Source organism: Zalophus californianus, chromosome 8 (assembly GCF_009762305.2).
Source record: "Zalophus californianus isolate mZalCal1 chromosome 8, mZalCal1.pri.v2, whole genome shotgun sequence".
Lineage (NCBI taxonomy): Eukaryota > Metazoa > Chordata > Mammalia > Carnivora > Otariidae > Zalophus > Zalophus californianus.
Window position 1 is genome coordinate 80,010,135 of NC_045602.1, and position 19,774 is coordinate 80,029,908.

General features: G+C 38.6%; 1 protein-coding gene and 1 pseudogene across 2 annotated transcripts in view; both read right to left on the minus strand.

Annotated features, from left to right (window-relative positions):
- Window positions 1-19,774, minus strand: part of LONRF2 (LON peptidase N-terminal domain and ring finger 2) — a 40,817-nt gene that overhangs the window by 16,832 nt on the left and 4,211 nt on the right. The window contains 4 exon segments of the mRNA XM_027620597.2: window positions 163-364; window positions 893-1,051; window positions 3,197-3,319; window positions 13,282-13,400. Coding sequence (XP_027476398.1) covers window positions 163-364; window positions 893-1,051; window positions 3,197-3,319; window positions 13,282-13,400 — 603 coding nt within the window.
- Window positions 7,951-9,009, minus strand: LOC113936993 (annotated as a pseudogene). The gene has a single exon (XR_003524444.1). The product of XR_003524444.1 is annotated as a cytosolic arginine sensor for mTORC1 subunit 1-like (transcript).

Sequence of the window (19,774 nt, forward strand, 5' to 3'; positions counted from 1 at the left end):
TTTTTGTAGGATTAACAATTTTAAACTGTTCTATAATCATAAAGCTGATATATTCCTTTCATTATTAAACTATCCATATAAATTTTTTTTAATATATTGAATATTAGCTAACATTCTATCACTCTGGAGTCATACAACTCCATGACAAAATAACTTACTGACCTTTCTTGGGAATTTTCCCAGGGCCATTCAGGTCATGCACATCCTCCAAATCATTTGGAAATTGTCTCTTTAAACCGGTGCTGGGTGCTACTGGAAGGATACTCTCTAACACTTCTTTATCCTCTTCAAAGTGCAGACCCAGTATAAAATACAAAACTGAAGAATTGGTATTTCTAAACACATCAGATTTCTCAGATGGATTCTGGTTAAGTAGGAAAAAAGAACCCTGAATATTAAAGAAATCATAGCATAAGAGGAAACAATATTCATGTAGTAGCTTTTCTTAGAAATCTCTGGAAAAAAGAGGGCTTATGCTCTTCCTTCACGATTGGTTTCATCTATTAACTTCCAAGACGAGCTTTACACTTCCCATAGTAAGATACAGAATACTTCTTTTTGAGACAGATCAACTGAACATCAGTCTTCATATATTCAAATCATCCCTCTGTTTTCTTTTCTCCACGCCAAAATAAATTCGAGTCTCCTGATGCCTGGGGTTCTCAATGTGTGATGTCCTGAATGTTTCTACATGTTTCTTTCAATTATTTTCATTACTTCCACCAACTTCCTTTAAAACTTAAAAACTTTCAGGTTGAGGAGCTAGAACCAGTCTTGAGAAGTACTTCCAACTAACATAATGCCACAGTCTGAATAACTTGTAAGTGTTCAAAATTAAGGCATTACATAAAGCTTAATCAAGATAATCCTGACAAACACATGCACTTCATACCTTAGAACTCCCTGCACCACCACCTTCTTCCAGAGGCTGGGTGTTTACATGGCTGGCACACTGAGCCTTTAGCCTGCTGTTCAATATTCTGCTTTGGATGGAAGATGTCAAATTCTGAGGCACATTTTCTGAGGCTGGAAAAAACACCTCGCATATTACCTATAAAATTTCCAAGAAGAAAAAAACAATTTTAAAACACTTTTGAAAAATACATAATATGTCTTAAAGATCCAAAGGAAACTCTAAGGCCAAATAGGCCTAACACATTGAAAAGAATAATTACCATAGTCCAACTGCCACTATTTCAAAACTCCAGTTTCTGGAACCATAATCAATGCTTTAGACAGTTCAGCTACCAGTCCCTTTCCAGCTTAGTCTTACCAAGTATAAAATATGAGTATTACCAGTTCTTTCTGTCTGGTCCTTACATATCTGCTACAGAAAATCATCCTTAAAAGGCTCATGGTTAAGAGAGAAAAGTGGGGTGGAAAGGTTGTGGGGATCCTAAATTAAATCCAAGTTGTGATCATCCACAACTGAGATATTTCTAGAGGAACTGCTCAACTTACAAGAGAACCAGAAGAGCCGCCTAGTAAAGAACTTTAAAGGAAGACCAGGTGAAGAGCCATAATTCTAGTTCAAGAGCCATGGACTAGCCTCTGGTGGTGGTGGGAAGTGACTGCCAGTCACTCGATGGTCCTGCCAAACCTCATGGACTCAGCTGAATCCAAAGGCTTAAGAGAGGTATAAAGGAGTGACCGAAACCCAAAAAAGAACCTGCCACTGTTCTTCATGTGACAGATCAGTGCACCAGTACCCATGACCCCTGTATCAAGAAGGAACAGCACTCAGCAGGGACATCAGTGTCCTCAGCACTGGCTCTGGGGGGCTCCAGTAAAGCAGCAGAAGGCTGCCTGGGAGATTACTACATTTCATGGGCATCAACACGCTGGCAGTGTTGGGGCACTGAGATAGAAGACATCTACCACTCACAGAATGCTACAGGGAAAAACATCATATCTGAAATGGCACCAGACAGACAAGAAATCACCAGACCTAGATTCTGGCCCTGGGACCTTTGTAAATCTGCTTAAGTTTGAGCTCAGGCTGAATTTCTTAAGCTGTTGTAAAGAGCAGTTGAGATACGTTTTAAGGTTATTCTGAAATTTGCAGGTGGGACAAAGCAGGCAGGGATAGAAGAGCCGATGTTAAGATTGAGTATTATTCTGACAAGTTGAAACAATGGCCAAAACCCATAAGTGATAATTTGACAGCATTAACAAAGACCAATCCATCGCACAATACAAGGATCAAAAGTACTGCTAGAAAGTTCTCACTGAAAACAAAAAAAGATCTAGGTGTTTGGGCTAACCAAGGTTCTAATAGGAGCCAACAGTGTGATGGTATTAGGCTAAAAATAAACAAACACACTACATGATATGAACACAAGGGAAGGTAAAAGTTCCCCAAGTGTCGCTGTCAGATGTGGATGCTGAGGTACACTAGAATGCATCCAGAGGAGGAAACCTTACAACTTTGTTCCATGAGAAAAGGATGTTCAGTCCAAAGAAAGACTTAGGGCAAAGATAACAGCTAATCTCAAATACCTAAGGTGGTTTAAAATGGAGGAGGAAGAACAGATTCATTCCCTCTTGCTCCAGAAAATAAAACTAGCCTGTAAAGTGGAAATTGCAAGGTAAATGTATGAAAGAAGTCAGCAATGAATAGTGCTGAAATAGGGAAACACTGACATAAAAAACAAGAACTCCTGGTCACTGGAAGTGCTAAGACTAACTATTGTACAAGCTCTTATATATAGGGTGGGTTCCCACAGTAAATGTGATTCAATGACCTCTAATAAGACTGGGTTAAAGACCTGCATCATGCTGGTGAAGCTTTGCTGGAAATTTCAAGTCAACCTTTCCAGCTGAACTGCTATATTTTGTACGTTATCACAATGTCTTTTATAGGGCTCCTATACAAACTATAATGCTTGAAATTACAACTCTAAGAAAACTCACTTTGCCTCCCCTAATCTCACACATTGACCCTGCCTCCCTAGCCCATGTCATTATTCCAGCAGAACGCAGCTGTGCAAATGCTGTCTCATGAAACATTGTGCTTTATCCCTGGATGAAAGTTATCAAACGTGTGAAACTCATCATCATTCCTGTGTGTTTTTAATCACATTGTCATGAATATTCAGAACTATATTATTTGTTTATTTGACATGCAGGAATTACTCAGCATGGACATAAAGGCTATATAAATGAGACTTAAGAATTTGTTTAAAGAAAGTCACACCTTCTGTGCTTCTTTCTTCACCAAGTTACATTCAGGATTTAAAGCAAGGCAGTAGAGAAACTCCTTTAACACTTCCTTACTTCTTCCCAATCCAGAAAGAGCCTGAGCCTTCATATGATGCCCCTGGATTCATCAAAAGACAATATACACATTTTTTAAAAAGTGTGATTATATACTTGCATACAAAGGGCCCCGAAAAAAAAAATCATTACAACTACTGAATTTTCATATCAGCTGGAATAAACAAAAACCCACCAAGAATGGCTCTAGCTCTACCACCTTGCAACCTGAGCAAACCCGAATATCTCATAAACACAGTCTATAAGCAGAACACAGGAGTCTCCAGACTAGGAATTTAACCCCAAGGCAGTTTCAAGGGCCATGCTAAGTACAAGAGAAGTGGCTATCTACCAATTTTAAGTACACTCAGTGAGGGGTGCCAGGTGGCTGAGTCGTTAAGCGTCTGCCTTCAGCTCAGGTCATGATGCCAGGGTCCTGGGATGGAGCCCCACATCGGGCTCCCTGCTCTGCAGGAAGCCTGCTTCTCCCTCTCCCACTCCCTCTGCTTGTATTCCCTCTCTCGCTGTGTTTCTGTCAAATAAATAAATACAATCTTTTTAAAAATTTAAGAAAAAATACACTCAGTCATCACAGATCACAACCACGTTCCTGTTTTCAAAGAGCATAGTCTTGTGAGAGAAGACCCACACGACAGGAAGTATCTATAACACAAAATACCACAAGAGAAATAAACAAAGTGCAATACGGGATCAGTATTTTCTACCAGAATTTTTTTTTTTTTTTGTGAATGCAGTATTTTCTCAAATCGTTGTAAACATTGTAATTTGTTTTATCAATTCATATATTATATTTCCATTTGGGTCAGTCCTGATCATGCATTTTAGTCTTTTTCTTCTTTATTTTATTTTTTCTTGTTAATCCCTGTTTCTTCATTCATATATATATTTTAAAAGATTTTATTTATTTATTTGACAGAGAGAGTGAGAGAGCACAAGCATGGGGAACAGTAGAGGGTCAGGGAGAAGCAGGCTTCCCGCTGAGCAGGGAGCCTGATGCGGGGCTCGATCCCAGGACCCTGGGATCATGACCTGAGCCGCAGGCAGATGCTTAACTATCTGAGCCACCCAGGTGCCCCTTCATTTGTATTTTAAAAAGATGTACTGTTTCCAACTGGTTTTATCTCATGTTGAGTCAGACCCTTGACTTCATAGACTTCATTGCTGAATGGAAGACTTTTGGGATCCTTCAACTACATGAAGGAGATCTATTTGAGAGGTTTTATTTTCAGGTGTGTGGTAGGGAAGCCAGGGCTTAGGCTGGGAGCCCCATGTATCAGGATTTAGAGGGGCTTACTTAGGGCAGGGTTGGGGGAGAACCTGCTGCATGCATTGGCAGCCACACTTTCCCCAAGCAGTTTGTCCAAATTATTTGCAGGAGGTGGAGGCGGGGCATTATGATTTTTTTTTTCCCCACTACTGTTCTGCATGGCAGAGTGAACTGGCATGTCAGGCAAACCTCCTTTCTTATTCCTTTCCCAAGAGCTTAAATTGAATCTTCTCTGGAGTTTGCATTAGGACATGAGCTCAGCTCCCATTTGAACTATAATGTTCTCTGCTTTTTCATCCATTCACCTGCATCCCAAAAATTTGCTAAGCTTTCTCATCTCATAAATATTCCCTATTCTCTTCCGTGATGGACTTATGGAGGTATAATTTATATACAATAAAATGCCACCAATTTTAAAGGTACAATATAGGATTTTTGACAAATATATACAGTGTGTAAGTACAACCACAATCATGATGTTGCACATTTCCATCACCCCAGAAAGTTCTCACATGCCCTTCAAAGTCAATCCTCATCTCTCTCCAAGTCCGGGAACCACTGATCTGTCACTAGAATTTTGCCTTTTTGGGAATTTCATATAAATGAAATCACACATGTATTTCATTGATCATTTCTGTTGTCTTTCTAGTCTCTATTTCATTTCTGCTCTAATTTTTATTCCTTTTGCTAAATTTGGACTTTTTTTCCCCTAGTTACTTGAGGAATAAGATTAAGTTGTTTGAGGTCTTTATTTTATTAATGTAAGTGTAAACCTCCCTATTAGAACTGTTTCTGCTGCACCTGATAAGTTTTGGTATGTGTGTTTCCATTTCCCATTGTCTCAAGATTTTTTTTTTTTTTAATTTCTCCTTTGATTTCTTCTTTGACTCATTGGTTGTTTGGAAGTCCGTTGTTTCATTTCCACATATTTGTGATTTTTCCAGCTTTCTTTCTGTTACTATTTCTAGTTTTCGTGCCACTGTGTCTGGAAAAGATACTTGATAAGATTTCAATCTTTTTAAATTTGTTAAGACTTGTTTGGTGACCTAACATATGATCCATTCTGGAGAATGTTCTGTTTGCTCTTGAAACAATATGTATTTTGCTGCTCTTGGGTGGAATATTCTATATGTATCTATCAGATCCATTTGACCTAAAATACAGTCCAAGTCCATTATTTCCTTGCTGGTTTTCTGTCTGGACAATGTGGATTCGAGGGGGAAAGATTTTCATCTAAAGTTGGCTGCAAGGGCACCAGCTGGCTAGGGCGCAGAAGCATAGTCTCCATGCAGGTCTGGCAACTGCGTCCAACACTGGCAAAAGCTGTGGGAATCCTTAGCAGCCGAGACTGTGGGCCTCCTGCGGGTGTCTGTGACAGCAGTGATGGCTAGGGCTGTTGGCGGGAAAGCCTGCTGGGATCCTGCTGTTGTACTTTGTCCATGGGTGTTAAGTTCCAGCCAAGAGGATCCCTCTTGGCGACAGTCCTGGTGTGCTGGCATTCACAGCAGCAGAGAAGCTGGGGTCACAGGCTCAGTGACAGGCAGAACTACCTCAGCCCTTGGTCTGGGACACAGACTCACTTGCCGTGATGATAGTATCTGAGGTGTAAGAGTGTGTGCAGATCACCCATGGAACCGGGATCTGGGTCTCTGGAGCTCCTTGCTGTGACATGAGTTTAGGGGGATGATGGGGAGGGGGAGAGATGCATCAACAGATAGCCCAGGGATAAGAGGGCACAGAGGTACCCCAATTCAGGACCAAGGGGGTGGGATACACAGCAATGGCAGCATGACCCAGTGGTAGCAGGTCAAAGCTATCACTTGGGACCCAGGATGAAGGGCACAGAGCAGCAGAAGCTCAGGTTTGAAACGGTGGGTCAATGACAGGGCTTCAGACTGAGGGGGTGGGCCACAACACAGAGGCAGCTCTGCTTCCTGTAGATGGTGAGGCCCTGTGGCATTCCAGTCCTGGAGAACAGGGCACAGCAAGTAACTTGGGCTCCAGTGGCCAGGTGTCACCACAGCAATGGCACCAGCCCTGGGAAGGAGACCCTGAGGCAGGATTCTGGGCACTTCTATCAACTGGGTTCAGCATTGGTTAAGAGTATTGGGGTCCTCAGTAGCAAAGGCTGCAGAAGCTCATGGCAATGACAAGGATTGCAAGAGTCCTCTGGTTCTCTTTACCTCATGGGGTGAAATCCCTCTGAGGGGACACTTCTTGGTGTTGAGCTGCTCTGGACTGGGGAATGGAGTGATACAGGTAAAAGACTTCTTACACTTTTCTTTGTGGCCACCCTTAGTTTTGGGGCTCTACAGGGTTTCTACTGCTGCTTTACTGTAGTCCAGAGCTTTCCCAGACGCTGTTTTCATTGGTTTATAGTTGTTTATTTATTGCTTTTGTTGATTTCGTGGGGGAAATGAGTGTTGGGACACCCCAGTCTGCCATCTTGCTGATAACTTCTGTTTACATGTTGATGGACCTATGGGTTATTTTCAGTCTTTGACTATTATGAATTAAGCTGTTATAAATATTATATTAACATCTTTTAACTTCTCTCGGGAAAATAACTAAGAGCACGATTGTTAGGTCACATAGGAAGCGTGTGCTCAACTTTAGAGAAACTTCTGAACTGTCTTCCATTGTGGCTGTACTGTTCGGCATTCCCGCTGCGTGGTGTAAGGGTTTCAGTTGTTGGACATCCTTGTCCACAGTCCACACTTAGTATGGTCATTCTTTTACGTTTAAGCCATTTTAGTGGGTATATAGTGGTATCTCCTTGAGGTTTTAATTTGCATTTTCCTAATGACTAATGATGTGGAGCCTCTTTTGATGTGTTCAGTTGATATTCCTATGTCTTCTTTAGTGAAGTATCTGTCCTTGCCCATTACTTAACTGGGTTATTTACATTATGATTGAGTTGGTAAGTGTTCTTTATATATGCTATATACAGATATATGGCTTACCAGATATATGTCTTGCAAATATTTTCTCCCATTCTGTTTGCTGTTTTGTTTTTGTAGCATTATCTTTTTTTTTTTTTAACTACAAGCCCTTTATTAACAAGTCAATAAAAAAGGGAGAAAGATGTAAAAATACTTTTCTTGGAGGCCCCCCAGAGGGGCAGGCACTGTCAGAATCACTTGGCCAGGGAAGGCAACCCAGCCAGAGGCAGAACGAAAATCAGGGCCCTGTCCAGGGAGCGGCTGTCCTGGGGCGCTGAGAGGGGTGATGGCTCGGACCTCAGGCAGGGAATGTGCAAACGCTGAGGCCGTGCAGGGAGTGATGGGGTGAGGGGTTCCCGGAGGAAGCCCAGAGCACCGTGTTCCCCTGCGTGGGCAGACATGCGTGTCCACATGAGAGCCGGTGCCTGCACGCAGCTTACCTACAGAGAGCAGAAGGAGGGGGTCCCCCGGCAGGAATGGGGGTGGGGAGGGCTCATCCCAGAGCTTGAGGAAATAGCTTAGAGAAGTCTCTGGAAGCCTGGGGCGAAGGGAGAGCGTGGAGGCCTCAGGAGCCCTGGCCAACCTGCCGTCGCTGGAGGACCTCAATGACCCTCCCGATGCCATCCTCAGGCACCAGGGAATGGTCAAAGTTGAAGGTGCTGATGTAGTAGGCAGAGATGTTGGCCGCAGCCAGGGGGCCTGCGATCTGGGCCACGATCCCACACTCATCATTCTCCACAACTCTCCTGAGGAGCTGGTCAGCGGGAGGTCACTGGGGAACTTTTTCTGCGTCTCAGCATCCATGACGATGGAGATGTAGCTCTCGATGAGGGAGAAGGCAAAGAAGTAATGGAGCTGGGTCCAGTATCACCAGAGGCTGCTTCCTTGGGGGCACTGTATGAATAGAAGAGGATATCGATGAGTGTGGTAGCGATGGCTGGCAATGTCTCAGGGTCCAGTGTGAGGACACAGAAGCAATTCTGTGGGCTCTGGATGGGATGCACGGTGGGGCTGGGCCCATGCTGAGAACGGGGAAAGCCAGTGCTGGAATCATCCCTGGCAACAGGCACAGGCTCCCCACCCACTTCTCAGTAAATGTCGAACTCCTGGGATAGTGTGTGGATCACCACGGACAGGGCCTGTTCCCGCACCAGGATGAAGTCCGTCTGGTAAGTGGACAGCATCAGCACAGACACATGGTGCTCCGCCAACGGCACAATGACTGAGAGGGCAATTTTGGTGACCCCAGCAAGCCTGCACTGCTGTACCGCTGTGGGATGACACGTTCAGCACCAGCCATGTGGCCTCAGCCACTTGAAGGAACTCAGATGGGGGTAGCTCTTTGAAGCCCTCCTCGTCCACCATGAGCGTGTAATCCTCGGGGGTCTCCGTCAGGCTGAAGAACTTGCACTGGCTGCGGCGGGGAAGGAAGAGTAGCTTGATGAGCGGGTGGGTGTAGAGCCAGAGACGTGGGCGGGCGAGGCTCAGCACCCGCACCCGGTGCTCTAGAATGTGCAGCTCCATCACGGTCCGCGCGGAGCCGACCCCATGGCCTACCAGACCCAGGCCGCCGCCGGGAGCGGGGCGGTGGGGGCAGTCTGTAGCATTATCTTTTGAAGAACAGAGTTTTCAGTTTTGATGAAGACCAATTTACTTTTTCTTTTACAATTTGTCCTGTGTCCTGGATAAGAAATCTTTGCTTTACAAAAAGTATCAGAGATTTTTCTATTTTGTTTCAGATATGCTTTAGTTATAGACTATATGTTTAAGTTGATGGTCCATTTTGAATTAATTTTAATATATGATGTAAGGAGAGAGTTGAGGTTCATTTTTTTTTTGCAAATAGATATCCAATTTTCTCCTACTAAAAAATGAAAAAATTATTCTTTTCCTATAGAGTTATCTTTGCACTACTGTAAAAAACAAATTCACCACTTATGTGTAGGTCTATTCCTTTACTGTCTTCTGTTTTAGTAATCTACACAGTTTTCAATACCATAGCTTTATAGTAAGTCTTGGTATCAGGCAGTGTATTGCCTGCAACTCCATTCTTATTTTTTTAAAATTGTTTTGGCTCTTCTGTCCCTTGTATTTCCATAAACGTGTGTGTGTGTGTATATACATATACACACATACATATATGTATATTTTAAAGCCAATTTGCCAAATTCTGCAAAGAAGAATACCAGAATTTTAATTGGAACTGTTGTTTTTTAGGGAATCTGTCGTCTTACTAACATTGAGTATTCTGAACCTGGTACACATTTATACTTATTTAAGTGATACTTAAATTTCTCTCAGTAATATTTTGTAGTTTTCAGTATATAAATCTTGTAGGTACTTTGTTAACCTTATCCCTAAGTATGTCATGTTTTTTTAAACTATTGTAACAGTATTATTTTTAAAATTTCATTTTTATAATTGTTTCTTGTTGCTGAGTAGAATATGACTGGTTTCACTTTTGCATACCACCTTGTATCCTGCAAGCTTTTTGTAAATTTCTTGAGATTTCCTCACAATTATGTCAACTGTGAATAGACAGTATTGCATTTTCCTTTCCATTATTTCTTTTCTTTTTTGTTTTTGGTTTTGTTTTACCATTCTGGCTAGTACCTCCAGTATCTTATTGTGGTAAAAGCAAACACCTTTTATTTTTCTTGGTCTTAGCAGAAAGGCATTCCATTTCCTACCATTCAGTATGATGTTTGCTGTAAGGGTTTTCATAGACAGTGGTTTTCAGATTGAGGAAGGCCCCTGCTATTTCTAGTTCATACAAAGTTTTTAACATGAAGGGTGTTCAATTTTATCAAGTGCTTTATCTTCATTTATTGCATTTTTTCAGTCTGTCAATACAAATTGATTTTCAAATGAGATGATGAGAGGTATCAATGTAAAGTTTGTTTGTTTGTTTGTTTAAAGTTTTTTGCCTGGTTTTGTTATCACAATAATGCTGTTCTCATATAATAAGTGTTCCCCCTTTTCTGTTTTCCAGAAGAATCTTTGAAGGATTGGCATTATTTCTTCCTAAATGTGTGATAGAATTCATCAGTAATTCCATCTGGTCCTGATATTTTGGAGGGGAGGGTGGTTAACTACAACTTCAATTTCTCTAAAGAAAGATAAAGCTATTGAAGTTCTCTATTTCTTCTTGAATGAACACTGGTAGTTTGTATATTTCAAGGAGTTTGTTAACTTCTAGGTTGTTGAATGTACTGGTATAAATTTGTTCATAAAATGGTTCCTTTTTTAACCTTTTAATGTCTGTAGGATATATAGTGATATCTCCTCTTTCATTCCTGATATTAGTAATCTGTACCTTTTCTCTTTTTTCCTGATTAGTCTTGTGAGGTATATAAATTTCACTGATCTTTTCAAAACAGGTTTTGTTTCATTGACTTTTCTTTATTGTTTTTCTGTTTTCTATGTATTGACTCCTATCTCATATTATTTCTTTCTACTTACTTTTATTTTAATTTGCTCTTCTTAGTTTTTTAAGGAGGAAACAGATCACTCTTTTGAGAACTTACTTCTTTAATAATTTACTAATGTTATAAATTTCCCTCAAAGAATGGTTTTAGCTGCATATGATGAATTAGATGTAATGGGCTTTTATTATCAGTGATTTCAAAATAGTTCCTAGTTTCCTTTGTGATTTCTCCTTGGTTCCATGGATTTTTAGAGGTAATCTAATTAAATAACAAGTTTAAGGATTTCCTGGATGTTTTATTATCATCAATTACTCTTTTCATTCTATTGTCAGAGAGCATACTCTTCAAGATTTCAGTAATTTGAAATCTATTGAGACTTATTTTACCAGGATAGGATTCTATGAGCATTAAAAAGCACAGGTATGCTTACCCATTTGAATAAGATCAAACTTATCACATGCCTATTTATATTTCTGGATATGGGCAAATATTTTGTTAGCACTGACTTATCTCCATTTGCACCAAAAGCTGTGAATCAGTATCAGCCATGACAGATGGCTTGAAAGGACAGTTTGCTTGGACAAAACACACTGGTATAGTAGTCCCCAACTGAAGACTCGAAGTTGGTTCCACAAGTGCTTCCGTATCATCTCAGCCACAGTTGGACAACTTCATCCTTCCCTCAGTCCTTTCAACTTACTTTCCAATGTCGCTTCTGCCCTAATCCTTTAGTTGTTATAACATTAACCTGGAAACAAATTTCTATCCTTCATTACCTTAAATTGATTTATCAGGGTATACTTCCACTAAAGCTGTTCTTCACTAGGCATTATCAAGAATTGAGGTCCATAGATTTGCAATAAACACTAAAGACATAACCCAAATCCCAAAAGCTAATAATTCATTTGCTGGTTCTCTTACAGTTAAAGTTCTTGATGTAACTTTGTAGTAACTAAGCCTGTCTTTCTTTTTTTTTTCTTTTTTTAAAGATTTTATTTATTTGACAGGACAGAGACAGCACAAGGAGGCAGAGAGGCAGGCAGAGGGAGAGGGAGAAGCAGGCTCTCTACTGAGCAGGGAGCCCGACATGGGGCTCGATCCCAGGACCCTGAGATCATGACCTGAGCCGAAGGCAGCCGCTTAACCGACTGAGCCACCCAGGCACCCACTAAGCCTGTCTTTCATCACAGACACACTGCCAAGTTTTTACCTCAAAAAATCAGTACTGTGGAGAAGAAACTAGCATCATAGGGCAATACAGAAACTAGCCTCATAGGGCAATACAGCCTCATAGGGCAATGCAATTTCTGTCATTCAGAAATACTAAACTTATAATTCATAACAATTAAGGCTCAATCATTACTGACAGAAATTACTTTAGAAGATTAATAGATCAAGGGATAGGAGAAAAGTCATCAGAAAAAGGAAGAGAAAATATTTTTAGTGAAGCAAGCAAGCAAAAAACAGATTTCTGGGCTTGGTCCAACAAACATTTGTTTCCCATCCTTAGGCTCATCCCCAATTCCAATTTAACACTTAATCTAAGCTGAAAACATTTTTCTTTTGAAGAATGGAAGGCTGGATAAAAGGAAGGAAAGAAGTCCATCTTTTCTATTAACATGGGTTAATGCCTCTTCAATGTTTCTAAAACAAAAATGATAAACAGTAATATAGAGGGACAAAATATTTTTACTTACTAGCTAATAGAGCATGTGATCCATGTTAATTTCATTACAAGTTCATTAAAACTTTAAAATCTCTTTTGGGTTTTAAAATCCAGAGATTCATGAAAAAAGCTACAACTTTTATTGTTTCGCTTCTTAATCTTCAGTGACAACTTAAGCTATCATTATTATTTTAACAAAGCTTATTTTGTGTCATCACAGAAAGAAATATTAGACCTTTCCAACACAGACTAAAATTATCCCAAAATACATACAAAACATTCATCCTTTCACTAACAACATTTGTATGTTCCATGCATATTAGGGCCCAACTGTTAATCATGATTATTATATGATCTTACTAACGTGTAATTTTAAACATTTCCCTTTACTCACAAATTATACAATTTTATCATTGTGTTTATGTATTTATTTGTTTACTAAAAAGGCATATTATTCAGCTAAATATCTCCTAAAAGTAATCTAAATTAGTGTTTCTTAACTAAATCCCATTGGGAGACTTTTTGGTCTCTTAAACTGAGTTGGTTTATTATGAAGTGGATTGCTACATTTAGACTACTATCATGAGGGAAATGTACATTGTGTGTAGGTACCTAATCACAATCATCTTCATTTATTCTTAAGAAAATCCCATAAACTTACATTTATTATCTCCAAAGCCAACCAATACCTTAGTCAAATACCTTAGTCAAGAGAGGTTCATTCTGACAAACGGCATTGGCATCCTGTAGAGCCTGCTCGTAGTTCTTCATGGTTAAATATAACTCTGCTCGCAGCAGCAATAATGAATTATCTCTAGGAGCTGAAAGACATGGGCAAGAGAAAAAAATTAAAATGACTACATTTAAAAATAAATCTTCAAGTCACTAAGAATCTTAAAGTGGAAAATAAACATAAAGGCAAAATAAATACTCCCTCAAATCATATGTGGTTTAATAGCTTGAGAAGTATATTTTACATAGCTTCTCTCAGGAAAACAGAAAGAGTATTAACATGACTTCAAAACACACCAAGAAAAACAGACTGCCGAACACACTAGGCACAACATTATCTGCAATAATAATGAGTAAATGCTGAATAATCTTAATGCTATAACTAGGTATTAAAAATGAAAAGATTTAAAATAACTTTCTTGAGGGGCGCCTGGGTGGCTCAGTGGGTTAAGTGTCTGCCTTCAGCTCAGGTCATGATCTCAGGGTCCTGGAATCAAGTCCCGCATCGGGCTCCTTGCTCAGTGGGGAACCTGCTTCTCCCTCTCCCTCTCCCTGCCAATCCCCCTGCTTGTGCTCTCTCTCTCTGTCAAATAAATAAATAAAATCTTTAAAAAATAGATAAAATAACTTTCTTGAAAGTATACAAGGAAATTCATACTCAAGAAACAAAAGAATGTATAATTTGTTTTCTTATACAACTGCATGGATGTGGACTTATCATCATAAATGTACCTACAGTATGTTCTCTTAAGTGAGAAAGGAAAGGGAAAAAAATTTCCTCAAACAGAAGACAGCTTGAGAACTGCTCATATGAGACTATGGAGATAAGCTTCGCTACACAGAATCCAAGAGTGACTCTATGAGCTGATAAGTAGTATGTGAAGTCCTTGACTTGGCAAGGTACCATGGAAAGGTGACAAAGCCAGAGCTTATGAAAGCAGAACCATCACAGCCATTTTCATCCTGCTGGGACCTGGTTCACTCTACCTACGCTCATTGCAGGATCTTTCCAATAGAGCTACAGCATGCATTTTAATTGATAAATAGTCTAAGTACCTAATGTGTTCTTATTTCTCTACCTAATACCCATTTCAGTTTGCTCCAGAACCTAGACCTTGACTCTCTCTCAAACTAGCCACTTGGTACTTTCCAAATGCCACCACGTCTAGTTTATGTAGGGAAGTGGGCAAGTGTGCATAATAGAACTCATGCAAAAGGATATTACATCAAGACATGGGGGCGCTACTTACGACTCTGTTATTGCTACATATGTGTAACAGAGAGATGGTCTGACAAGGAAAAAAGGTGGGAAACGAGCAAAGATATGGCAGAAATGGAGAATCTAACAATAAACGTTGAATCTTTTAAAATGACATGGACTGGTTAGAGTAAGGATCAACAACTTTTTTCTGCAAAAAACCAAACAGTAAGTATTTTAGGTTTTGTAGGCCAGGAAGAAACTTGAGGATATTGTACAGGTACTTATATAACAAGAAAACAAATTTTCACAAAATTTTTATTGGCAAAATTTAAAAATAACTAATAATTTAGTACTTTTTTGTAATACAGTTCTACTAATTAGAAGAATGGAATTCTTTGGGGGAAGGGACAACATTTTCCTTAAAGTTCAAAGTTAGTGTCCCCTAGCATCAAAATAAATTGAAAATGTTCATGTGCTGGTTATGATCTGTAATGAGATTTTATGTTTTTCATCTTGGAATATGAAATACGATGTCAATTCACAAGCATATGATTTTAAATTGAGCATTTTATTGCTTATAAGTTCTTTATAGAATTCTACTAGATTCTTCTCATATTTGTCTCTGTAGTATGTCATATAGTAAACATAATTACAGATTAATCATTTCCAACTGAAGACTAAGTAAAAGTTCCTCAAATGCACAATTAAATACATTTGCAAATACAGAAATAAACTTTATAGAGACTTTTGGAAATCCCAAAAACAAAATGCTGCTAGAACTATAGTTTGAGCTTGAGAAATACACCTGCTGCAAATGGGGTGAGAATGAAGATCTCCCACCTTGTTCCTACTTTGCCAAGAGTTGATTCTCTTGAATCCTCTAAACAACCATATCATGTGAAAACAATCAGCTTTGACCCTGGCATGCGAGGTTTTATTCCTTGTGTTTCTTTTCATTCCCACATTGAAGTAACAGTAGTGATAGCAGACATTTTTCTTCTCTTATTCTTGAATTATAAAAGGAAATGTGGAATGTTTTAACATGAAATATGTTTACTGTAAGCTCCTGACAGAGGATATTTATCAAATTAGTTAAGTTTCTTTCTATTCCTAGTTTTCTAAGAAGGCATTATAACAAGTGGGTGCTGAATTTTATAGTATGCTCTTTCAGCAGGAGAGAGATTACTTGGAGTTTATCTCCTTAAATCTGTCCTTATAGGGAATTACATTGAACAATTTGCCTAATACTGAAACATCCTCATATTCTTGGGATAAGCTCATCTTGATCTTAAGTCTTACTATATTGCTGGATTCAGATACTAAGAAATTTAACTAAGATTTTGGCAACTATGTAGGTAGTAAGACTAGCCTGTAATTTTTTTCCTGTCAAAGCTTAATTGATTATAGTATCAAAACTACACTAATCTTATAAAACTAAATGAAAAATTTCCCATATCTCTCCACGATCTGAAATAAGATGAAAGTTAATCTGCCTTGAAAGCTTGTTAAAATTTGCTTGACCTTAGGGTCTTTTTCAAAAGAAAAAGCCCTGAGTAGCACTTCTATTTTGTTTGTGGTTATTGGCCAATGTCAGGCTTTTACTTCTTCTTGGGTCAATTTTGATAATTTATAGTTTCCTTAAAATTGTCCTTTTTATATAGGCTTTAAAATCTGTTATGTTCTTTTATATCTGCAATTGTGCTTCTTTTTCATTCCTGATCCTAATTGTGCTTTGCTTTTTCTTCATCACATTTGCCAAACATTTGTTTCTTTTATTGGTCTTTGTAATGAACCAGCTTCTGACTTCTTAACCAACATAATTTTTTTCTGTTTCACTAATGTTTTCTTCATTATCTCTTTGCTTACACTTGTGTTAGCTTAATTGATCTTGACAAAATTTTTGGAGTTAAAAACACTCTTCATTTACATTTATTTTTAATCATTCTTCTCTAATGAAGGCAGTTAAGCCTCTACTCCTCACCATTCTAAAGGCTACTTTTACTGAAGTCCAAAACAGTCACTTCCCATCCAGACACTGAATGAATCAAACTGTTTTCTTTGTTGACTTCCACCATCTGGCAATCCATTTATGAAGCCAGAACTTTATAATTTAATCTTTTAAAACATTTCAAATAAATCTCTACACATTTCCTAAGCATTAAGCCTTAAGCTTAATAAAACTGAATTTATGGAGGAATCACAAAAAATAAATGGAAGAGATAAAGCACCTTAAAATTATTTGTGGGGAGACAGCTTATGGAAGAAAAACACACGTGTGCACCTTCCAAGAAACTGACAAAAATATCCAAACAGTTGATCAATTAAATGGGGAAAGGAGTCAGAGTACAGTTTGAGAACCAGGCTTTGTGAGGAAAAGAAGAGAGAGTCTACTCTCTACATTTGTGTTTAGAGTTAATCAAAGACTGTTCTCCTCCAACTGCAACCCAGGGTCATTGTCATGCTGGGAGCTAGAGTTACAACTGTAAGATCTGTCAAATGAGTGGGCAGTGATGAGAAGTAGAGAACTGTACAAGTGTTATTTATGAAGAGTTGAATGACTTGATACACAAAGCAATGTCAGCTAAGTAGTGGTCCTGGTGAATAGAAAGAATAAATGGCAGTACTCCTCACGGTTTATTTGTTCAAAATGATGTAGGACTTACAAAGTCAAGGCTACAAATCATAAATGTGTATCTTGAACTTTTATATATATATATACACCTGAGTGATTACTACCCAGATCAGGACCTAAGAAAGCTCCTTTGCACTTTCCCAGGTAGTACACCTTTCCTAAAGGTAACCACCATTCTGACTTCTATCAACATGAATTACTTTCACCTGTTTCTGAACTTATACATGGGGTTATATAAATAGAATGTATTCTTTTGTATCTGTCACCATCATTCTGTGAGATTTCTCCATAGTGCTGTATGTCTCTCTTTAAAAAAAAAAAAAAAAAAAAAAAAACCTGCTGCCTATGGAAAGAGCCAAGATGTCCATCAACAGATGAATGGATAAAGATGTGGTATATATATACAATGCAATATTATGCAGCCATCAAAAAACCCCAAAATCTTGCCATTTGCAACGACATGGATGGAACTAGAGGGTATGATGCTCAGCGAAATAAGTCAATCAGAGAAAGACAAGTATCATATGACCTCACTGATATGAGGAATTCTTAATCTCAGGAAACAAACTGAGGGTTGTTGGAGTGGTGGGGGGTGGGAGGGATGGGGTGACTGGGTGATAGACATTGGGGAGGGTATGGGCTATGGTGAGCGCTGTGAATTGTGTAAGACTGTTGAATCACAGAGCTGTACCTCTGAAACAAGATAGTAGGAAGGAAAAAATGAAGGGGGGGGGAATCAAAGGGGGAGACGAACCATGAAAGACTATGGATTCTGAAAAACAAACTGAGGGTTCTAGGGGGGAGGAGAGTGGGGGGATGGGTTAGCCCAGTGATGGGTATTAAGGAGGGCATGTTCTGCATGGAGCACTGGGTGTTATACACAGTGAATCATGGAACATTACATCAAAAACTAATGATGTAATGTATGGTGACTAATATAACATAGTAAAATAAAAATTAAAAAAACCCTGCTGCATAATACACTGTATGACTTGATTTAAATACTTACTCTACTGACAGGTTGTTATCTAAATGTTTTTGGCAAACATATATATATATATATATATATATATATATATATATATATATATATATAAAGCTGCATTGAAGATTCTTCTATGTCTTTTCTTGGGCATAAGCATTAATTTCCATTTGGCATATACTCAAAAGTGGAAATACTGTGCCAGAAGTTATGTTTACATTTAGCTTTAGTAGGTACTTCCAAACATATTCAACTTGCCCCAATTTGTGCTTTCACCAGCAATGTAAGAGTTCCGATTGCTTCCAATACTTGCCAAAGCTAGATATGGTTACTCTTTTTCGTTTTCAGGTATGCTTTAATATCTTTAGTTTAAATTTGCATTTGATCAGTAATTACATTGGGCACTCTTTCATATATTTACTGCCCATTTTGATACCTAGTTTTACAAAGCATCTGTTCAACTCTACCTATTTAGACAGACTTCCTTTTTTGTTCTTGAACTATAGGCATCCTTTTCAATATTCTGAATCGACATTCTCATCTAGATATGTATTACAAATACCCATCATCTTTTCACTCTGGGGGATCTCTGAGGAACAGAAGTTAATTTTAATTAAATCAAATTTATCGGGGTACCTGGGTGGCTCAGTCGTTAAGCATCTGCCTTTGGCTCAGGTCATGATCCCAGGGTCCTGGGATTGAGCCCCGCATTGGGGTCCCTGCTCAGCGGGAAGCCTGCTTCTCCCTCTCCCACTCCCCCTGCTTGTATTCCCTCTCTCGCTGTGTCTCTGTCAAATAAACAAATTTAAAAATCTTTTTTAAAAAATAAATCAAATTTAACTATCTTTTCCTGTATGGTTATGCTTTTTGTCTTAAAAAGTATCACCTCCCCTAAGTTCATGAAAATATTGATTTTTTTAGATCTCTGATAATTTCCATGTATGATATGCAATGGGCATCTAGGTTCATTTTTTCCCAAATGGATGAGCAACAGACTTAGACTATTTAAAAGACTTTTTCCCCCCATTTAACTCTATTGGCATCTTTGTAACAAACCAAGTGACTATACATGAGAGTCCTTTTCTATGTGTCTATACTTGGGCCAATAAAACTCTGTACTAATTACTACAGCTGTATTATACTAAGCCTCAGTGTCTTGCAGTATCAGTTCTCCAGCTTTGTTATTTTTCCTCATTATTGTGTGGCCATTCATCAACTTCTACCAAAACCATTAGCTGAGATTTTGACTGAGAATGCACTGAATCTATAGTTCAATATGCACAGAACTGACATCTTATCAATACTGAGTTTTGCAATCCATGGAAATCATACATCTTTCTGCTTATTTAATTTCTTGCAGAAGTGTTTTGTATTTTCAGCATAGAGGTCTTGAACAACTTTCAGGTATTTCAAGATTTACTCCGAAGAATTTTTTGGTTACATAAATGGGTTTTCTATTTTGTTTTTTACTAAGTATATATAATTATCACTGATCTTTCTGTATCAACCTTATAGTCAACAACCTTGATAATTCACTTATAATTTCTAATAGTTCAAATATTCCTCTGAAGTTCCTATGTACTGCAACATGTCATCTACAAATAATATTTTATTTTTCCAATCTCAATACCTCTTTTCTCCTTGTTGC